The following is a 23,720-nucleotide window of genomic DNA, read 5'->3' on the forward strand; positions in this document are numbered from 1 at the left end:
TTTAACTCTTCTCCAGGTGAACTACAGTTTTTAAAGTGCTCTTGTAAAACACTGGGAAAATCTCAAATGAAAAGTGCAAGATAACCAGGCAGCTATGATAACTGATGATAAACTGATAACAGTTTAGCATATCTGCGTCGCCTGATTTCGTCTTGAAGGACCTTTCAAAGAGGTTTGAAGGTTTACTCTTGGTACATATTAATCTGGGGACATGCAGTAGGGAGTGTGCTGCCACTCAAACAAAAAACCAAAGCCCCTGGGCTACAAGTGGGGGGAATCGCCTCTGGCACAAAACGTTGACACGAGTGCCAACTAGAGGTGGTTGGGAGAAAATCACACACAACTCAAAACATTTCCAAATAGTATTTACAGATCACGCACAGGCTTATCCAGCAGTATAAACCGATGATTTCCCAAACAAAACTAGTCATAAAAAATATGTTTAGTTGCACATAGTGCCCGTGGGCCAAGACGGATTTAGGCTGGTAGCCACACTCATTAACATGTGTAAAGGTTAGCTACAAGGACACAAGGTAGTTCTGCTCACGTACAATCGGTGTCTTTGTTTCTTCTCATAATTATTTTATGAACCAAAAGAACTACAGATTAGTTTTCCTCTATCTTCCCCATCTTTAATAAATCCAGGATCCAGAATAACATCATTGACTGATGGACTGGCCTGGGAGAGATCCTGACTAGAAAAAGTCTCCAAGGCCATCAATCCTTTCCTGTGGTTTTGGTCAAGTCCTGAGCCCCATTTCTTCTTTTTCTTTTTTTCCTCGTTTGTTTTCTGAACAGCAGCATCAGGATCAGCCATTACAGAGTAACTTTTCACAACAGTACTATGAGCCTGTAGTCACAAAGGCAGCTACAAATGCTGGCACGAACAGTCCAACAGCGGCAGTGGTTGCCATATCATGCATTGCTAAAGCACACAGTGTGAAAATTCATCAGACAAGTTGTAATGAAGACTCAGCACCAGAAATATAAGTTGGTTGCCATCTTTGCTGTCCTTTTCACCCCCAAGCATGTTACTGATAGCCTTTAGACGGTTTACAGGTCAAGGAAAGGGATGTTTCTTCATTTAAAAAAATCATTAAAGGAAAAAGGCTTGCATATAATATATTGCTTTTTTAGCACTTTTCCCTCTTTTATGGAGATTGATTAACAGGCTTAAGCTAGCTCTAGCACCAATTACTTTTTCTGCTATTAAGTGAATTGAAGTTCGTGTATTCAACATCCTTTTAATATGGGGGGGGAGATGATGATTTAGAACATTCGATTCTCTTAAACTATTTATTCCATCAAAGTTACTACACCATTACCACAACATCAGACAGCTCTGTTTAATACCATTATTCTAGTTGGACTTGTAAGAAATTTTTACTTTTTTGCTTCCGAAACACTTTAACTAGTGAGAGGTAGAACAGAAGGACTAGCAGGTAACCTACCTATTACAGGTTCTTACATTTTTCTGAGTCTTCTCAGAATTAGAAACACAGAAAACACTTTTGGTCTGCCCTGAAGTGGTCAGGCAGTTGGACTAGATGGTGGTTGTAGGCCTCTTCCACTGAAATGTTCTATTACATCAGAGAATCAGAAATGAAATTATTCCATTTGAATATTTAGACATCAAATTTCTGGTTGAAAACTGCTATTCATACAACAGAAGGAGAAGTTAGAACATACTTGAACTTTTTTGCCCCCAAAGTAAGGTGGGGGATGGTTCTCAAACACAGTCCAGAGAGTCTGGCTTGCCTACTTCAAATCGTTTGGGTTTGAAGAACAAAGATTATGTCCTTCCATTTTCTAGAATATGACACAATGTTGCATATTAACCATAAAAATACAGCATTCTATTGCTCGTATTCTGACCTATTCTGAAAATGTATTTATGCTGAGACTCTACAGGATTAGAGCATGTTAGATCATAACTATAAACACATGTACCAAATAGCTAAAGGCTAGAACGATCCCAATTCTAATTTATTTTGAATATACACATCACCTGACCTTTTGTTCTTTCAACTTGACAGATAATTAGGGTTCTTAATGTTAACATTTCATTATAAAGCCAATATTAATAATTCATGACATCTTGGGAAACTCTTAATTATGCTATTTTATTCCAACAGAAAATTATTCTCAGGCAAGCTTTACTGCAGATTTAACTGAATTCATCAGTTAACAATTAAATATATTTCACTGTATTAAATGAAGTGAGGAAGTGTGATTTAACCCTTGGTGGTATCTCAACAGAGGCCCAATTCAGAAATGTACAGAAGCACTTCCCGTATTTTTTTCCAACTGCTTCCACCATTAAGTCAGTCTGTACTTCACATGCTTCTTTATATCGTACCACAAAGTACAGCCTCACAGGAGCGTTTGTTCATGCATGCTCCTCAGCCCATGGGTTAATATTGACGTGACACAAACAGCAGTAAGAGAAAATAAATGTGTTGTGCCAAAAGCTTGTTTGCTTATGTTCATTCACTTGTACACATGTGGATGCACATGAATAGTCCTTGCTTCAGCCAACACAGGCAAGCCTAAAAGATCATACTTCGGGAGAGATTTGTGTAATTGTACATCTCAGTTACGGAAAGATTAGTTTAAAACCAACAGCTCGGAGACAAAGGTGCTGTTTCCAGCATGGTAGGCCATCACCTTCATTTCCCATTCACAGACTGGGCATTTTCCCCAAGGAAATAAATTGCTCAGTTGTCCAGGCACATTTGTTTTGCCATGTAACAGCAAACCAAAGTAATCCGTAGCTGCAGAACATGTTCTGCCTGCAATTTGAGCAAGAGAAAAACTTGTACAATAGCAGTGCTAGGTGTGTTATGGCTAGTGGAGGAATTTGGAAGCGTCAAATGCTTAATATAAGAAGCACAGGGAAAGTTAAAGACTTATCAAACGTGTTCATTTATGTAACTGGAAAACTTCCTTTTCTGTAGCTGCAAGAAAGTCTTAATGATTTGGTATCTAGAAATCCTGAGGAGACAGTGGAAATGAGTATTTTGTTTGTTGTGTTTAGATAAGGAATAGCATTTTAAATTGACACAGTCTGTCTTTTGTTCTAGGACCTTTCACAGTACCAAAGAGAGGACTAATGAGACACTAGATTTGAAATGTTAAAACAGGGGATTTATTTTTAGTTTACTTTTCTGTTCATTTTCAGTATTTACCATAGAATTTTTCAGTTTTCAGCCAAAGGACTATTTGCAAACTCTTTACTCCAAATATGAGAGCTGTGTTTTATGATGCTGAACAACTAGTACCACCAGAAACATTTTAAAGTATTTCCTATCTATCTTTTGGAGCTGAACTAAGAATGGCAAATGTAGTGAAGAGCAAACTTTTGGGGGCTTGTAAATTCAAACGTAATAATTAGGCCCCAAAACAAGACAGTAACAGAAAGAAATTTTACGTGTGCAAAAAAATGTAAATATTTTTTTATCTCTATGGAGCTTTTCACTGAATACGCAAGATACCAGAGTAGGCAAACAGTTAATATACAGCGTTCGCTAGAATGTTTGTTAGTTGAGAGTTACTACATTAATGAAGAAACCTTTCTTTCTTGCTCTGTTTTGAGAAGTTCCTACCTACTTGCACCCTTTGCCTTCCATGGAGTAAAAGACCAGACTCCTGGTAGGAAACTCAGTGAGGCTGTTTGTTTAGCAAAGGGGCAGAAAAAGCCAACACAGCTGTGTGCAGTGAGATCACCACATTTATCTCACTGGGTCTGAATTTTACTATAGTCACCTCCCTTCTGTGCAATGTTTCCAGATTTCAACAATCAAGTCAGACTCAAAATTATTTGCAAAAGATACGAAATCCTTTAGTTATCCAGTTACAGATGAACATTTAACATTGCACTCTAGATTCCACACCAAAATGTATATGTATTTTGGTGTGGCTATTCTTCCTAATGGACTGCCCAGTCCTATAATACGATGAGAACCAGAGATGAAACTAAATACAACTTGAAAAGAATTAACGCAGGTCCTCTTGATCTCACAGCATCAGTAACGAAGGTAATCAGCTACTGGAAAACTCACCAAACATGTAGATTTTCAGGCCTTTAGCCTTTGAATTCAAAGCTGGATGACTCTCCAAGAAGTACCCTTTTTATAACCCAAAGTTATAAGTCTTAAACTGGAACATGCCACATATTTCTTCGGTAGTTTTAACATCAGCTATAATAATGACTTTAAAGTCTACGAAGTCTGTCCAATTCTTCCCCCCGCACCCCCCCCGATTAATTTTTAATACTAGTAATGCAAGCAAGCTTTTTCTTTAAAATTGTGGTTGAAAAGATGTGGGGAAACTGTCCAAATAATAATAAAAAAATCTTATTTAGAAGCACCTAAAATTCCATTAATTAATGGAATTTCAGTATATAGCAAAGTCCAGAGTCTACTAAACTTTAAAGTAAGATTGGACAGAAACAAACACTGTAAAATATTGTATAATACAGATTTCAAGTTATTTGGATAGCTCAAATATTTCACCAGATGGTCTCAGTGAAAAGTGATTTTAAAAGAAATCTTCATTACCTGTTGCTAAACGTTTTCACTTGCTTTAGTGGGAAAGAATTTGTGCTCTAAGAAGTTCTGGATTTAACTTTGCAAATGTAGCCACTGTCCTGGAGGCTGTGCCCAACCATTCCACATTTTATCTGTACATAATGTGCCAAAAGATGTTGCAAGACAGACAAGTATGACACCATGTTGATGGATATACATAAAAAAGCTTTAACAGTCCAGGGAAGGTAATTCTTTACCAAGTCTTTCCAGAAGCTACAGGGATTTTTAATTTTGGACTTTTGCTCTACAACTATGAAAGAAATAAGAGTACTGGATAATTTAATTTTGATAAGTAAGTTTCCGAAGCTCCTGCAACCACTCTTTTCTCTCTCAATATATATGCATGTGTGTACATCTACACACACACACATATACATGTAGATATACATGCACATCCTCCCATGATGTGACAATGACTGCAAGTGTGGAAGTTACTCCTTGCCTAATCTTTGAGACCTAAAATATTTTTTAACAAGTCTGAGTCACCATTTAATATCTGATGCCCCCTTGTGGCTGCAAACACACACCCCAGGTACAAATTCTTTTTTCAGAAAAAGCAATTAATTAGAAGCAATAAAAAGGAAAAAAAATAGTATGAATCTTGTACAGAAATGGAGTCACATTCATAAGTAACAGATGGGAACTGGAACATCTAATTTTACAGTACAGTTTATGCCTGTGTTTAGGAGGAAGGACAAGTACAAAGAAAAACAAGCATAAAAAAAAAAAATAAGGAAGGAAAGATGAAAAATGCCCAACAGCAGAATTGCAGAAATAAAATATAAGTGTTTGGTGACACAAATTAATATTCTTCCAAGTTATTTTCAAAAATCTGGAACTGCAACCCAAATAACCACTGCAACCCAGTGTTATGTGAAAAGCCCAAAATGTTGGGTAGCAAAGAAATAAAAATGTGAGCAACCTATCCCTTAAGTGGATGGGTGGACTGTTCGGTGGATAAAGAATTGGCCGGATGGTTGCATCCAGAGGGTAGTGGTCAATGGCTCGATGTCGAAATGGAGATGGGTGACAAGTGGTGTCCCTCAGGGGTCCGTACTGGGACCGGTGCTATTTAACGTCTTCATCAATGGCATAGACAGTGGGTAGAGTGCACCCTCAGCAAGTTTGCAGATGACACCAAGCTGAGTGGTGCGGTTGACACGCCAGGAGGACGAGATGTCATCCAAAGTCCCTTGTCCCTCTGGACAAGCTGGAGAGGTGGGCCTGTGTGAACCTCATGAGGTTCAACAAGGCCAAGTGCAAGGTCCTGCACCTGGGATGGGGCAACCCCCAATATCAATACAGGCTGGGGGATGAAGGGATTGAGAGCAGCCCTGCAGAGAAGGACTTGGGGGTACTGGTAGATGAAAAGCTGGACGTGAGCCAGCAATGTGTGCTTGCAGCCCAGAAAGCCACCTGTATCCTGGGCTGCATCAAAAGCAGCGTGGCCAGCAGGTCGAGGGAGGTGATTCTGCCCCTCTACTCTGCTCTGGTGAGACCTCACCTGGAGCACTGTGTCCAGCTCTGGGGCCCTCAGCACAAGAAGGACATGGACCTGTTGGAGCAGGTCCAGAGGAGGGCACAAAAATGATCTGAGGGCTGGAACACCTCTCATATGAGGACAGGCTGAGAGAGTTGGGGTTGTTCAGCCTGGAGAAGAGAAGGCTGCAGGGAGACCTTATTGTGGCCTTTCAGTACTTAAAGGGGGCCTATAGAAAAGATGGGGACAATCTTTTTAGCAAGGCCTGTTGTGGCAGGACAAGGAGTAATGGATTTAAACTAAAGGAGGATAGATTTAGACTGGATATAAGGAAGAAATTTTTTACAATGAGGGTGGTCAAGCACTGGAACAGGTTGCCCAGAGAGGTGGTAGATGCCCCATCCCTAGAAACACTCAAGGTCAGGTTGGACGGGGCTCTGAGCAACCTGATCTAGTTAAAGCTGTCCCTGCTCACTGCAGGGGGGTTGGGCTAGATGACCTCTAAAGGTCCCTTCCAACCCAAAGCATTCTGTGATTCTATGGAAGTCTGTCTGCAATGCTGCTGCACTCAGAAAAGCTTACCAGAATAAGCAGCAGTGGCACTGATACCTTTTGGGGTAAAAGCATTCCAAGACTCACTACGGAATTCAGTTACTGTGTTGTGGAAGTTAAGTCACATTTACCTTGTGCTACCTGAAATGCAACTACAATGGTGCTCTAGTTCCACTTATTTTTCTTTCTGAAAATGAAAATTAAGACTAGATGTCAAAGTATTCATTACCTGGATAGATGGTACATTGCCCTCCCTCAACTTAGCTTTGGAAGAAGTAATTTACAGTCTTCCAATTCCGCCCCCTCCCCCCCCAAGAAGTAGACTAGAGTGACTTTTTTCCTCAATAATTCTTTATAAAAATAGAAATTTAAGTCAGGATTCAGAAATGCCATGAAGATTGTGATCATTTAGAGATGAGGAAGAACATGTTGGCATTGTATCAAATAACACATTCTAATGAGACAGGTGTTGCAGGTTTACAAACTATACTTTCTATTAATATTTTAATTTTAAATGAAGTGTTTTAGTCTTAAGACTGAGGAGACTAAAGCAACAAAAACCGAACAAAACCAACCAAGCCAGGAAACCAAAACAAACATACTAGTTTCCAATGAGCATTATTCAGTGGCTCTTTCTTTAACACCCCCCACCCCCAATCATTTATATACCTGGTACTCTATTCCCACAACAGAAAACAACTTCCTATTGACTACAGGCTACAAAAAGTAACTTATCTACACTTCTGACCCAACCTCACTTGAGCGCATCAGCAATCGCATCTCAAGCCACAGGCTCTTTTGGAAGGTGAGGGATGACCTCACTAAGGTCAACTTACATCAGACTCAAGCTGGTTTTAGTACCAGCAGTTCTGTTTCCTACCTGCAACAAGTGCTGTTGGCAGCAGCAATGTGTAAAGCCTCCAAATACTTCAGAAAACTATGTAACTTGGGCTGATGCCCAAGACAGTTTACCTATTGATGCCTTCCATAGCCATGATCATTGCTCCCTCACTCTCCTTACTTTCCTCCTCCCTAAAGTTTTCTTCCAAATAAGTACGTTGGAAAGCAAACCAACATAACACATTTACGACGGAGGACTCTGAGTCTTAACAGGTGGAGCCTGAAGGGATGAGTGGGTTGAAAAACGCCTGAAGTCCAAGCAAACTTCTCGGCTTGGAGTAGTCCCTCCCCCAGTATCTGTTTCTAGTCACTGAATTATCCCTGTATTGGTTATTGGAAATGCAATAGTAATCCTTAAGTTACTGATCACTATTCTTGAATCACACAGCAGTTCTGTGTCTGCCACACACAGTACAGATGCTGTATACACTGAAGAAAGAGTCACACACACACACACACACAGAGGGCAAGTTTCTAGCACAGGTGAAGATACAAAGCATAATTTTCTATTCCCCTTTCTATGCCCCTCTGAAATTAACAGATTTTTTTTTTTTTGAAGAGGAATAGAAGTGAAAGAAGTGAGAGTATCCTTACAGGAAGGGATGCATTTAGCAGTGGCATATATCAGTGCGTACAACTAACAACTGACATCCTCTGTTATAACCACTGTGAACAGTGAGGGTAACCACACAGGTGGTATCTTTATTTCACAAGATTAAAGATACAGTACAAAATGAATCTGTACATCTTTCTATTAACAGAATTTGTTTACACAATTATATTACATTTGACCAGCCTTTATACTGATTTTAAATACAAAATAAATTTACAAAACTCCTACAAGACCCTTTAAAGAACTGCAGCTGATAAAAACAAAGGGTTCCCCCAATAGTCCCTATTTGCCATATGCATGTGCAGTAGTTCAAATCAAACTAAATTTTTTTAGTTTAATATTCTCTGAAACAAAAATAGAATTTCAGTTCATTGTTGCCTATCTAAAAAGGAAGCAACTTGCAAAGGTGACTGTGATCCCCTTTTATAGGCCAAAACTAGCATATAATAGGTGGAAACTAGATTATGCATAGTCTTAAAAGTCCTTTCACAATCCATGTTTTAATGTTCTTCTCCAAAAAGAACATCTGATAGGTTGTTGGGTTTGTTTTTTTTTTCCCTTTAGTAAGAGCAGCTGACTTATGGAAGATGACTAAAAAGTGAGTAAAACTGTCTCATAAGAGTCTCATTGGGATGGTTGTATCAAAGGCCTTATCTTCTATTACATTGTCCCATGATGGACAACATAAAACAAGGAAAATTATTTCAGACAGCTCTGGGACAAGTTTCACCAGAGTGATGAACAAGAATTCTGTTTTCTTAATAGTTCAGCATTTCTTTCAACCAGCAAGAACAGCTAGTGTGTTTGATTAAAAATTTGAGATGCAGAACAGTGTTCTCCCCCGTATCTTTCCACAGTTTTCCTACATATAAAACTCCCACCAACAACAGTTACTGCTCTGTAGTTCTATTCTCCACACAGGGAGGGAAGAGCATGTGTCTAGGAAGGTCAAACAGGCAGGCTCTGGCCTATGTTACTACAGACAAAGAATACAATTTTTCCATTCAAAGCATGCTGAACATACCCAGAAAGGCTTCTCTTAAATCAAGTTTCCCTTCTAAAATACTCCTGCATATAAACTGTAAGACAACCTGTGCGCTACCAAAAGGGAATAGCACTCCACTGCAGTAAACTGAGCAATCCAGCTCCTTTAGGAAAAAAGCTGCTTGATAAACTGCGTGCACAAGAAAGATATTGCTAGCAAGAATTAAATATACTTCCCTCAAAATGCAAGTTTCAGCACAGAGTAGCAAGGGATTGTCACAAAAACTTAGGTCATGTTGTAGACAACTGAGTTAGAAAACTTACTAATTTCTTTAATCCCTGAGTTAACTTGCCATTACTTATGTATGGTAAGTACCTTTTTACTACTACCACGTCATTCAAATGAATGTCATCTGAAAAAGTTAGTGGTAGTAATTTGGTGGAAGGGAAAAAAGCAGGAGAAAGACTTCCTTATTGCTTCTTCAAAAAGCAGTTCTTTAAAGTGAAATAACTTGCTGATCTTCAATCATTTTCTTCTGCTGATTTCTTGGATGTAAAAATGCATAAGGTTTGGTGAAAGTCAGCTATAAGACCGTCACATAGCAGCAATGATGAGAGATCCTCATGCAAATAGGATAGAGCTTTTAGAATTTAGCTCTAATAGATCAAACAACCAAAACACTTTAATAACGCAGTAACAAAATTGTTGAACATCCTAAGAGACCAATACCATTGAACCAATGGTATTTAACTGAAAAACATTTTCCATATAATCTTTAATTTATTCATGCCAAGCTAAAAAGAGCTGTTAAGTGACAGAAGCAAAAATACTTCAGAGGGAATGTTCAGAAGTCACAGATATCTTAGAAATGCAGCTGGGGAGTGCTGTACATTTTAGATTCTACATTTAAGTTCAATACTGTTCCATCTGCTAATGGTTTAGACTGAACAAGACATCCCTCTATCACGTGCTGCAACCCTCCAAACTAAAATGAAAGATTTGTCTTCACATGGCCAGCATTTTGAAGTACTGAGAAGTTCTACCTATATTTTAATACTAGTCATCCATGACATTTCAGTTTACAAAAGAGCGGATTGCTTACCTTCTTTCCCAAACTACAGATCTATTATGCAACTGTCTCCTTACAAATGTACGAAGTATGAAACCATACCAAAATCTCAATTCTAAATGAAGTGTATTGATGTGTTGCTGCCAATCCACTGGAAAAATATTTGCATGAAAGGAAGCCCTTAACCCTTTAAACACAACAGCTTTTGTCAGAAAGCAGATAAAGCCTCCTCATTTGTATTTCATTCAGCTTTAAGACAGTATATTCAGATGGTTTAATGCTAGTACAGAAACAAGTATTTAACTGCCATTAGTAAATAAGAACAGAAACTTCTGCATTTCTTGCCTCTAAGCTACTCCCTCGCTGCTTCCCACCCCCAACCCCTGAAGTTATAGTTCAATGAAAATCATTACTAAGTGAAGATTCCTCTTGCAGTCTAAAAGCATCACTCCACAGGTTGTATTCTTTACACTCATTAAAAGGCCTTTGCACTGACCTGGTGGTATCAAGAAGCCATAAACCATTAGTCTTCTTTCTCTTTGGATTTTCTTGTTACAAAGGATCCTCAGGATGGCACAGCCAGAGACGTTATTTTGACTTTCTCATGTATGCCAGGTACAAGAGAGGTTGGCGACAGTCAGAGCACTGTTGTAAGTCAGACAAACTTTGAAGTAGCATCACTGGCATAAGCCCATCCCCTTTTGTAGAGTATGCATCTTTGGGCCCTTTTTTGTAGATGCATTAGACAGATGCATGCATGAGATACCACATACGTTTTCCTCTTGCAGTGCAGATCACTTACAGGATTGTTGAAAATTAAGTACAGACCTTCCACCTCTAAAAACAAACAAACAAAAAAATGTAAGCTAACTCACTGATATTTCTGGCTCTGTCCTTTCTTCAGCGTCCACAGTAATACTGATACTTTCTGCAATCTAGACTCAGCCTCTTCGTAAGAGCAAGTTAAAATAATTCAGGAACGCTACCAATTTGTTTTTTTGTCATGAAGTATTGCAAAGTACACAGGCTCCAAAAAAGTTTTAGAAGGATGCGAGATCTGGTCACTGTGTGAATAGTTTTCATCTGATGAGCTTGACAGACCCAATCTGCCCCACTCTGCCTCCTGGGCTACATACTGTCTGCTGAGAACTGTCTAATCTAAGAGGAACGGATGAAAATACTCAAAACAAAAAAGCACAAATGGAGAGTGCCATGTTTGCTGGCTTAGTTTTACAGAGTTTATAAATAATCCATGTTAAACCATCCAAGACAGCATAAAAGACAAAAGTGTAAGAAATACTAAGAAATAACGAAATAAGGATTGTAGAAATATTTGGGATACAGATCAGAATATAAGTTCATATAGCTCTAGTCTTTTTAGAGTTTGAATATAGTTCAGCTTCTTGGACTTAAATTGGCCATAAAATTATTATTGTTATTACTTTTATGTAGGGCAACTGCTATCAAGCAGGCAAAAACTTTCCAATGCTAGCCTTCTGCTCTCTCTAGGAAATGAAAAGGACTCTGAATTAAAGAGGAACTAGATACAGCAGGCAACATTTTTGTAGTAGCACTCTTGTGTTTCCATGAAAAAAGCCATAGTGTTATTCCATTGGCACTGAAATAACATTCAAATCAGTTTCAAAAGAATTTTCTTATCCCTGAAAAAAGGCATCATTCTAAGCAGCTTTCAGACTTTTTTTTTTTTTTAAAAAACTTCTTTGCGCCTCTTTTGGGGGAAGGGACTGTTGACCCAAAGTCCTAAATCACAATGAAAATTGTTCCTTTTGGAAAAATCCAGTTCTTTCACTGAGGCTCTTGTTGCTATTGTGGTGGTTGATGCTCTGGTGGTGGCTCTTGTTGAGGCACAGCTGGCCGCAGTCCTGCTGGTCTGGGAATTGCCTGATGTTGCCTTTGTCTGTAAGCTATAATTGTTCCCAGAAGCAAGGCGATGATGGTCATAAGGTAAAGGTCCCACTCAGGCCCCAGCAGCTGGTCCATATCAATATGTGAGAATAACTCCCTTATCTAGGAAACAAGAAATCCACATCACCATGTCAGAGCAAGAACGGGAAGTTACTTTGATTTTAAATTTGACTTGTAACATTCTTCATGTACAAGCACAAGTTTTAAAACTTCAGTAGCTCTTTTCCTCTCTGAAAAAATAGTATCACATCAGTGACTTACTTAATTTCCAGGAACTAAACGCCAGTAAGTCTAAGAGCCATGCTATAGAGGATGAGCTATTCTATTTTCTGTTCTAGAGATGAAGGTTCTTGACACATAGCTTTGTGGCTTTCACATACAGAGCACTGAAGTACACAATTTAAATCAGAATGAATTATGTAACCATGCTAGTTGTCTTAAAGAAAGAGGAGTAAGTACCACATACACAGAGGCAGTGAACCGATCAGGCCAGCCAAATTGGAACCATCAGCAGGCTACCATGAATGACAGGACATTAAGCCCCAGGATACTTACATGGTACAATACTGAGATTTGTGCAGATAAGGTACAGGGAAGTTAGAGTGACTTACTGTTAGTTTTGACTGAACTGCCTTTTTATCAGACTTCCATTTGCATAAGCATTAGCCAACACACTATGCTTCACTACTGTATCTGATGGTACTACAGAATCATTGTCAACTTAAGTCTGCATAAGCAGACTTAAAACTTGGAATATTCATGTTCTGCATTCTAGCTTCTGTGAGTGCTACATGGGTATCCGCTCAGTTGATTTAGAGTATTTTGACTGTCCACTCCTGAAAGTCCCCAGTCTGAAGACTATTAAATTTTGTCAAACTCAGCTGGATTGCCTGAACTTGCATTTGCTCTAAGTAGTAATAACTTCCGTACCATTTGAATTCATTAAGTAATCCAAAAGGCAGTAAGATGTCAGAATACTGAGAAATATTTCAGACTCTATATGGAAAGAATTCACCTAAATTCCAGGCAGATTTTTTTTTTCAGTGCCATCACTCAGCAGAAACTCTGCACAATAGCTAAACTATCTAATAGAAATAATATTTTTTCCCCCATCAAAATCAAACACAACTCAAGTAGGATTGTTACAGCTGAATATAAAATAGCATGAGAATTAGGGCTACAAAAAAGCATTTCTTTTTTCCTGAACAGCAATTATGTCACTGTAATCATGTGCTTAACTTTGATAGCAGATGGTCATAGATTTAAGTACAGTCAAACAGGTTAGGGAAATTCTCTTCACGGGAAGAACAGCACAGAAGAGCATTGGCTGTGTACATTTCAGTTGCATACAACTGCACAAATAAGAAATAGGAATCACAGCTTCAGTAACTTTCTTGATGTGCAACAACACAAAACACATCTAAGTTTTCAGAAGGCTCAAGACTTCTACTTAAGTAAGATTACAACTCAAGCTTCTTTTAAAAATGAAAAACACATCTGTTGTTTTTCCTTTTAATTCTGCATTACTTACATTGATTTCTCGTACATACTGCAAGGAATAAATCACTCCAAGCTTGCAAAGCGCTAGGAAGACTGGAACCTGAGCATCTGGGCTTGCTTCAGCGGCCATGTCATAGAATCGTTTTGCAAGATGAATATCCTAAAGTTAAGAAAACACAAAGCTCAGTTTTGAAGAACTGGAAAAGTTAACTATAAAGTGTAGAGCTTTTTCTATAAGCTATTGTATACTGTCATTTGAATACAAGGTTTTTGGTCAAGTTAAATGACAACCATTCAGTAAAACTTCCCCTTTTTTCTGAGAGATGTCCACCTTTGACTAGACAAGGGAAGCTTCGATCTGAGGATGAAGCTATCGTAACTGATGCTAGAATTGAAGCTCACAAAGAGATTAGTATTAATGTATTCAACCCATGCACTGTAAACTAAGGCACATATTTAGGTAACTCTAGTACACTCCAAAGATCTCCAACACCACACCAAACATGAAAGACCAAGAAAAAACAAGTCATGGAGGAGTACACAGCAGCAACTCCTCCCAGTTATCCTACACTATGCCTGCTGCATAGTGCAGCTTTTAACCATTTCTGCACATACTCCCAAATGAGATTCTACCCCTTATCCAAAAATGGACATAAACTTGCATTAGTGAGGGCAGCCTGGCAAAAGCATGAGCACAAACAGCCAGCAACTTTAGGAAGAGCTTAAATTAGTGTTCTCTTCTGTGGTAGTTGGAACAAGGTGGCGGTTGTAGCAAGAACAGAAGATATATATACCTGAAGAGTTTAACTTTCCTTGTTTGTTTGAGGGTTTTTTGGCTCTCCTTCAGATACATACTGTGCAATGTTAGGATACTTGGATACAAACTGCCTATGTTCACCCAGTGATGTGAAGGACAGGCCTGTGTAAGACTTACCTCTGGAAGTGTTCCAAGTTGGACACTTAAAATAAGAGAAATCTCCAGGACTTCATGCCACATGTTCATTTTATAATTTTATCCTGATTGTGAAATATCATAAAGATTTTCTGCTCATTGATACAGCAAAGCTTAGTTCCATAACACATGTGGAAATAACAGTATGAAAATCAACAACGAGATGTACTAGCTCACATCTTAGTATTTTAATTCAATAGAACAACTCTGAATACCCTTTGAGCCTGGGAAGTCTGTCTTTTGTATAACTATTTAAAAGAGTTTCCTTACCTCCTTTGTACTGTGCTAATATCAGTGTAGAAGCAGATCCTAAATCATGGCTTATTTTCATTTCTAATTAGCAAGCACTTCATTCTGCTTATACATTCTTCACTCTCACTTGACAGACAAGCGAGAACTATAGGAGCCTGAGCTTTAACACACAAATAGCACTGAAATATCATGCCAAATCTTAAGAGAAGACCATGAGAAAATTAATTTGAAAAAAATAATTCATTCTTATTTTGAGCAGTATATGGAAACAGTCTTCATTCTGACATGAAGTCTCAGGAATTGGACAACATTAAATCTATGAAAAGCATATAACAGTGTACACGTGAGATTTCTGAAAGGGTTTAACATTTAGCATTGACCTGGTATGAATCTGAAAACCATCTATGTACAGGAAGTATAGCACAGAATCCTATACGTAAGAAAGACTCTTTATTCAATAAGTAAAGAGCAAATAAGGCAAAAGCTGTTGGGGGGGGGGGGGTGGTGGGAAGGAAAAACAAACCAGTAAGAAATACTGTATTTATTCAGGATTATCCAGAATGAACAGTGACATGAAGTTGTGCAGGGCACCTTATTGGATCATTCCCCCTAACTCTGGAGTGCTTGCAATCTTAATGACGTAGACATAAGCGAGGAGAGAGTAAGAGTACACATCCCTTTCTTCAACAGACTAAATCCCCAATTGGTTATAGCCCAGCCCAGCACCATTTTAGTCTCATCTAGTCAGTCCTAAATCTTCATCCTCTCATCTTACAGTTGTAAGGTTTTAGGACACAGCAAGCAAGGACATTACACATCCAGAATTCCTAAGACTGGTTTTATACACAGAATTTCCTTGCTTAGACATTCTCAGTTGTTCTTTCCTGTTATCTGTATTGACTATCCCCATTTCCCTTGCAGTTTAGCTCTTCCTTCCATAGTGGATTCGTATGAGAGGAAAGTATTATTCATCTGCATAAACCAAGGCTGCATAGGGTCATTGTAAGCTCCTGTGTACTCATTTCAGTTATCTGTGTGTAGCCATCTCTGCTTCAGGTTGGAGAATACTTTGTGCAAATGACAGCATTAGGACTCATTTTCCTCAAATTCTTAGCAGTTATGCCGAATGTGATGTAATGGCATTTTTGAAGTTTTTATTACTTGCTCTAAATTGGGTTGTTTTCAGCCAGAAATGAAAGAAAAGTCATCCATGTCTGAAAGGTTTGTTTTGTTTTTTTTTTAAAAATAAAACCTCCCCACTTCAGCACTGTTGCTTTTAGCTACAGGCTCATTTTCAGAAGTTAACTAATTTTGAGGACTCAGTTAAAAAGAAAAAAACAGTCCTAAGACAAAATTTGAAGATAAGCTTTAGAAATAATGCTGTGTACTGTATTGTCACTTCTACAGGTAGGTCAGTAAGCAGTTTTCAAATATTGATTGCTTGCTGCTGCCAAAGTAAGAATATTGACCTAAGACTTGCCCTTCACTGTTCTGACCTTTTGCCAAGAATTTAGGGGAAAAGAAGCAAAAATTGGTCTTCTAATAGACCAACAGAATAATTAAAAGGTGCATACCTAGACAAAAACCAAATTTTGAAGCTCACTGAAAGTAAGGAAAATGAAACCATTTCTTACAGCTTCAGGTAACCCAGAAGATATTACTAAATTCATACATTAATTGCATGAATTAATCATACATTAAGGTAAGGTAGGCTGCTCAAAATTAGTATGCAATTACTAACTACATTATTTTGACCTATACAAGAACATGTTGCTCTGGATTCTGTAAGTTTTAGTTAACTCATGGACAGCAATACACCATAGGCTTCCTAAGAGAACCAGATATACTGTCTTCTTTTAGGCAATGTAGTCTGTAAAGAAAATTGTGGCCTAGCCTAATTTGAAAAACCATAGCTAATAAACACATTGTTGTTAGCGCTTATGGTTTGTTACTTGAAGATGCACAGAACTTGTTTACAAAATGTCATGATATAGTAAACAAATTAACCAGTTTTTCAGAGGATGAGAAAAATCTTGTGCTAAGATACTCTGAACCTGGAATTGATTTGCATTCATTTCATTACACTTCAAAGTCTTGGAAGCATTACTCAAGCATATGGCACTCTTTTTGCCAATCTTCACAACTCTGGGCAAATAGTTTTCTTCCTCGTCTATGCTTTGTTTCTTCACATAGGTAAGTATTAAATGGATATACTTATCCATTTGCTATTGGAGAATGTATTGGGAGACACGCTAATTCCTACTATGTGGTTTTATAGTGCCCAAAGCCCAGTAGTGGTTATGGACTTAATCTAATACTAGTAAATGCACTGTAATGAGGCAGACTATCAGCCTACAGCTTACTCACCTGCTTGATGCCCAATCCCTTCTCGTGCATGTAGCCCAGATTAAACATTGCTTGGGCACTGTGCTGTTGCTCTGAGGCCAGTCGATAGTGAATAAATGCAGTTTCGTAATCAACATCAGTACCAAAACCATAGAAATGGTAATCTCCAAGTTTAATTCTTGCAACAGTATATCCTATAAATCAAGAAACAACAAAAAAAGATAACTAGGCAAAGAACCTTTTAGTTTCATATGAAACTTTCCATAGTTTGCACAAACTGTTTCCCTTTTTCCCTTCTCTCACATTAACAGCTTTTTTTTTTTTTTTTTTTTTAAATTGGGTTTAGCTAACCAAAACGCAACCCATTTCTATTTTCAGGAAAGTCCTTTTCCCAGTAATCCTACTAACATTTTTATTGCTATTTAGTGGCATCAGTTGAAAAGCTGTATCATGTTGTTCATACTCACTTATTACAGAAAAACTTTTCATTTGTTATATGGTCATTAAGGGCTTCAGCTTTGTTTTTAAAACAGAGACACTGAAAACTTGAAAAATAAAGTCTCTCATCACAATTTGGTAACTGAAAACTTAACCATTACATCCTCTCAATTTCCAACTTTCTACTAAAAGCCAAGTAGGTCTGAAGATTTTCACACAAAACTCTTAGGCTCCATTTGCCTGATACACTTGCTCTTAAGTAAAAAGCTAGCAGACAGACATTAACATAGATGCACCCGTATGAAAGTTAGAGACCTCACACTGAGATAATGATTCAGTTTAGTTTTGGTTATTTTAGGATAGGATCACAAGAACCAAAGTTTAACTTGGGTTGGTTGGACATCAAGACTGCATTCTTCGTCACTGAGACTTGCTTGCTTTGAATAGGAAATTGCATTTCTTACAAATGATGACAAGTACCAAAATCCTAAAGGGTGCCTTGTATCTATTTTTCCAAGTAGATTTATTTTTAGAAAAGTCCGTGTAAACATTCCTAATGCTGTTTAACACTGCTCTATAATTCCACATGGAATGGTAAAATAAACACACTGTACATTTGTGTTTCAGTCCTTTTAATCTTCAGGATCTCAAAATGGCTCAGAACTGCAAGCATATTGCAATGACATTATAGCTGACAGCGGAACAAAGAACAGCAACTACCCTACGTGGAATATAACTAGTGTTGAACAGAAGGAAGTAAGTTTTCCCACCTTCCCTGTTTCATAAAAAACATGAAATCAAACATTAATGGCTCTACTAAAAATAAACTAATTGGAATTGTGAGGTACAGACATACCTTGAGAAGCTGCCCTATTCCAGTGAAGCAAAGCTCGAGGATAGGTTTCATTTTCTCCTACTATGCTAGCTTCTTCTAGAGAAGAAAGTTAATTCAGTTAAATAGGAGCATAGTATATGCACACAAGACCACAAAAAAACCCCATGCTTGTACTCAGTGTGCTGAGCTGAATTAAAAACTTGAAGTAATCTGTGCTATAGCACAAACAAGATTCAACCCATCCGAAACTTATAAAAACCCCCTTTCATTTATATGGTCTTTCCATATATCTGCCCACGTAAGAGCTAGGAACAAACTGTATAATTTCACCCTGAAATACTGCTTACCAAGCGTCTCCCATTCCTGCTCTAAGAGATTCTGAAGCATACTTGAGGAATGTCAGAACATGCAAGTCTTAAGAGCACACAATTTGGGCTCTGACAAAGACGCACTCAAATACAAGGCTAAAACATAAGCTATTTTAGTTTGACCATCTAAAAAACAAGACTAGTCAAGTAAAACAAAGGCTTAAACTCCTTAACCAGCCCGAGACTGCGTATTTTACACAGCTGTGCTACAGCTACTTCAGAACAGAAGTTATTTTACTTGTCCATGTCATAAATTGAGGGTTGATGAAGTACTGGAGTTCACAGTTCAAAGGATTTATAACTTTTTTAACTTCTAGTGTAAGTATGGTTTCAGCTATACTATCTCACACTTGACATTCAGATTGTCTGTATAAAGTATATAAAATAATTTTAAATTCATCTCCAGTCGAGATGCAGATATATCTGAGTAATGACAATCAGAATTTTAACCCAGGGAAAGATGCTATTTCTTTGCAAAAATGCACTCCCAGCCAAAACTGTCATTGCTGTAGCTTATCTAAAGAAGAGTCACTAAGGCACATTTGAAAAACATTAATTGGAATTTAAGATGTTAGATTAGCCTATCAGCCACCAACAGCTGATTTTGTGTTAAGATACAAAGCCCTAAAGCTGGTAATGAGACACCTAGATTTCTGCATTTGAGATGCAGAAAGTTTAAAATACTGGGTTTTGTAGTTTCTAGAAAGATTTGTCACTTGTACTTGCATTGTTTCCCTATGACCGCAAAGTCTAAGAAATCAAGTTCTAGCCACCTACTTGCAATTAGAGACCTGGAACAAGTGTTTTTTCAAATCTAACAAAACCAACTGCCCGGCTCTTCATCCCTGCTTCAAGAGTAGTATGAGTAAAGTTACAAAAAATCGGGGGGGCGGGGGGGGGGCGGGGGGGGGGAAGTGCTAAGAAAAGACATTACAAGATAAAGAACAAAGGTAACTGAAGCTTGTATGCACAGTAAAAAGGCCAGAGAGAAAACTAATGCAATTCCTAATTTATAGATTTAAAAATCAAATGTTAATGTTGTGTTTAGGAAGTCCGGGGAAGAAAATTTTCAGCATTGTTCAAGTTTCTAAAGCATTCTCTCCCTATCCCATTTTTTAAATCCTGTAAGTCAGAATTTAAGCGTATTCTAACTTTTAGGCCAGAAAGCTATCCTTAGAGGTGAAAGTTCAAATTGACTGGTTTCCACTGTGAAGAGCAGGAAAGAGGACAAAAGTCTCACTGAAGTTCTAACTGAACAAGAGCTATGTAATTATATTTTCAAGCACTCCAGTGTTCTACTAAATGGGCTACTGCAGCCCAACTCCAAAAAAAAAAAACAACCCCAAACCCAAAAACCACCAAACAAACTTTCAGTACAAATTCAGGTCCTTACTCTGATCAAGTATGAAAGCAGCATTGCTTTGTGCAACTTCGTAGCCTTGTTCTGCCAGAAGAAGATATTGAACCACAGCAGAATTTGAATCACCATCTTTATAGCTGTTGTAGGCAGTCATCAGTCTTTCAGACCAACGCCCCCGTTCACACACGTTCTTAAACAACTGCAGAGGGGAAAAAAAAAGGCGGGGGGGAAGACTGGTTGTCAGAAACTTCAGAAAATTAGGTTTTGCAAGAGGTAAACAGTCAAACACCTGTTCAAAAATATTTACATTTCACAGGAAAAACTTGACGGAAAAACTCACTGCTTAAGACAAGCTTACTTTAAGATACAGGTTACTAAGCAAATATATGCCAAGATTCAGATACTTACTGAGAATTATTAATATCAGCTTTTTTATTACACTTAAACCTTTGTCTAAATGAAGAATTCAGTACTTATAAACCACCGATGTTTACTTTGTATTACATTCTTTTGATTTTCTTCAAAGTTAATACAGCAAATACATGCTTGCCATATGAACATAAAAAAATAAAGATTTTTCTCATGAGATACAAAGGACTTTGATAATATATCACTGTTGTGGTTTAGCCCCAGTTGGCAACAAAGGACCACACAGCTGCTTGCTTACCCGACCGCCTAGTGGGATGGGGGAGAGAATCAGAAGAGCAAAAGTAAGAAAAATCATGGGTTCAGATAAAAAGTTTAATAATTGAAATAAAAATAATAATAAATTGTAAAGGGGGGGGGGGGGAGTGGGGGAAGGGAGAGAGAGGGAGAGAGAAAGAACCCAGGAAAAACAAGTGATGCAACCACTTACCACCCACTCACTGATGCCCAGCCAGGCCCTGAGCAGTGACTGCTGCCTCCCCACCAATTCCCCCCAGTTTATATACTGAGCATGATCTCATATGGTATGGAATACCCCTTTGGCCAGTTTGGATCAGCTGTCCTGGCTGTTCCCCCTCCCAGCTTCTTGTGCACCTGGCAGAGCATGGGAAGCTGAAGAAGTCCTTGACTAGCATAAGCAGTACTTAGCAACAACTAAACCATCAGTGCATTTATTCTAGCATTATTTATTATAAATTTATTATAGCATTATTCTCATACTAAATCCACAACACAGCACTTTGCCAGCTACTAGGAAGAAAATTAACTCTGTCCCAGCTGAAACCAGGACAATCACTTTTCCTTTTGACAGCCTTGGTTCTGCAGTCACCAGTGGATTTTAGCTAAGACAAATTTTTAATATAAGCTGACATGGGTATATCCAACCTTTTGCAAGTCAGTATTATTAGACCTTTATAAATGGATGACCTTACCTCAACAGCAGTATGACAGGATCGCATCACTCCAGTGCCAGTAGCATGCATCTGAGCCAGATTATAAAAAGCCAGAATGTGGCCACCCTGGGAGGCTAAGTTAAAATATTTCAAAGCTTGTTTATAGTCTCTCTTGACTCCAATGCCATCTAGAAGAAAGAAGAAGCCATTGCTATTCATTCCTCTTGAGAAGCAGAGTTGTATGAAATACAGTATGTGCTTACTCTTTTAAAATTATTAAACAAAAACGTTGTGAAAGTGTTAGGAAAAAAACAGTAAAACATAAATTCAATGCAGTAAGACCACTCTACATGCAGTCTATCTACACTTCTAATGCCACCTAGCGAACAGCTACTGAAAGGGCAGATGCTTAATCCTGGCAAATCATCATTTTGCTGCCACTTACTGTAATACATGGAACCTAGTTGAAGTTGTCCATCAACCCATCCCTGTTCTGCAGCCTTCTGGAAATACTTCAGTGCTAGCTCGTAGTTCTGCAGGAAGATTTGGTCCAGTCATTAGAACCTTGCAATACATCACAATTTAAGTAAAGAAAGAAAATACACATGCGCACATGTGTAAGTGCATAGACAGATCTATATTGCAGAAAAATTACAGCAAGATTTTCTAGTGAGAAAATATTTACCTGATCAAAATCTGGGAACAAAAAATGAAATGGTCTACAATGATATTAGCATGTCTTAAGTCTGTAGCTATCTCAAAGCTGGCATCCATATATAACATTGCTATGAACAGTTACGCTTGGAAGAATGGATGCCCTGTTCTGTTTCTAGAACAATTATTTAACTTATTTCCTCAACTTCAGGCTAATTCAACTTTTGAATATCTGTTTGCATAGCTAACTATAAAACATTTGACAAGAAACCTTCTTGTGGGGAAAGCAACAAGGCAAATGAACTAACTAAAAGTTTCAAAGTGTTCCTCCGCTCTCACAAGATACACAAAATGGGGACAGTTAGGATTTGTTTTATTTCACAGAAAAATTAGAGCCAAGTTCAAAACTCCTACCAAAAATTCACACTACTATCCATTTTTAATAGCTTCAGCAACACTTTCAAACTTATTAGAGGGAACTCGGCATGTTTCATAGCTGCTAACTCTATAATGATTTTTATTTAATACAACAGATTTCCTCATGAAGTTTTCAGTGTAACAGAAATCTTCATCATTAAGTCTTCTACAGTACTTCCCTCCAAAGAAAAAGTTTATTGACAACAAGAAGTTACACAATCACCTATGATTAGAAAGATGACTGTCAAAAGCTTACCACTGGAACACCTCTTCCGTAGAGGTAAGCCATTCCTAATCCACTCTGCCCAACTGGATTACCCTGAAAACACAGGAAAACACTTTTGCAAAGAAAGGCAAAACCTACAGCTACGTCTTTCAAATTTGGTATGTCTTTAACAGCACTAAAACAAATAGTGCTTAAGATAGATTTGCTTTGCAATTTTGCTCCCAGTAAGTAATACTTATTTAGGGAGAAAACAGCATCTTTGGTAACTTTTATTCAGTAACTACACAGGTGATTAACAGGAAGAAGAAAAGCTTTCAGCACTAGTTATGAAAGTCTACTGTGTACTTTCAAAGTGTCGTACAAGATGTAGAACCCACATCCATAAAGAGGTGGGGCATTGCTCCCAGAACAGCCACAGGAACTCTGAGCATCTGTCTTCCTGTGGGCTTCATTACTGACCACTGTCCCTGCAAAAGTATGCACTATTGTATTTCTTCAATGCCAGGACAGGCAATGGGGCACATCAGAAACCTTCAGTGAATGTAGGAAATTAGCAAATTGAGAGATCCTTACTCTAGGACAGAGGTGTAGAACAGCATGCTAATTGTGGATAAGACAACAGTCTTACCTCACAACAGTCCCTTCAAAACTTCCATCTACTGTGTTCCACATGCTAAACAACTTTCCTGGAAGACTACTCATGCTTTAACTGTACAAATGCTACCATAAGGTAGCATAGGTCAAAGACAAACAAGGGATTAACAGCCAAAACCAAACACTCCAATAAGATGAGAGGTATAAAACCAAAACCATTATCTATTCACTGACCACAAAACAGAATGAAAGTAACACAGTATCAGTGCACTGTAAATTTCTGTGACAAGAGCACTTTGGATTAATGAAAATTAACACTTAATGGAATTGCAGACTATTTAGGTG

At 38.1% G+C, this 23,720-nt stretch overlaps 1 protein-coding gene across 5 annotated transcripts in view; it reads right to left on the reverse strand.

Annotated features, from left to right (window-relative positions):
- Positions 1 to 986: 986 nt before the first annotated feature.
- Positions 987 to 23,720, reverse strand: part of SEL1L (SEL1L adaptor subunit of SYVN1 ubiquitin ligase) — a 43,897-nt gene continuing 21,163 nt past the window's right edge. For 3 of the 5 annotated variants that reach the window (XM_075712777.1, XM_075712779.1, XM_075712781.1), the window contains 8 exons: positions 22,812 to 22,874; positions 21,930 to 22,017; positions 21,524 to 21,672; positions 20,199 to 20,364; positions 18,459 to 18,533; positions 17,186 to 17,358; positions 13,646 to 13,774; positions 8,177 to 12,216 (listed from right to left, as the gene is read on the reverse strand). In XM_075712777.1, coding sequence (XP_075568892.1) covers positions 12,013 to 12,216; positions 13,646 to 13,774; positions 17,186 to 17,358; positions 18,459 to 18,533; positions 20,199 to 20,364; positions 21,524 to 21,672; positions 21,930 to 22,017; positions 22,812 to 22,874 — 1,047 coding nt within the window. In that variant the 3' untranslated portion in view covers positions 8,177 to 12,012. Of the gene's footprint in view, positions 2,793 to 8,176; positions 12,217 to 13,645; positions 13,775 to 17,185; positions 17,359 to 18,458; positions 18,534 to 20,198; positions 20,365 to 21,523; positions 21,673 to 21,929; positions 22,018 to 22,811; positions 22,875 to 23,720 lie in introns of those variants that run through there. The other 2 variants (XR_012831138.1, XM_075712778.1) reach the window with 2 other exon arrangements.

Source organism: Pelecanus crispus, chromosome 6 (genome assembly GCF_030463565.1).
Source record: "Pelecanus crispus isolate bPelCri1 chromosome 6, bPelCri1.pri, whole genome shotgun sequence".
NCBI classification, from domain to species: Eukaryota; Metazoa; Chordata; class Aves; order Pelecaniformes; family Pelecanidae; genus Pelecanus; species Pelecanus crispus.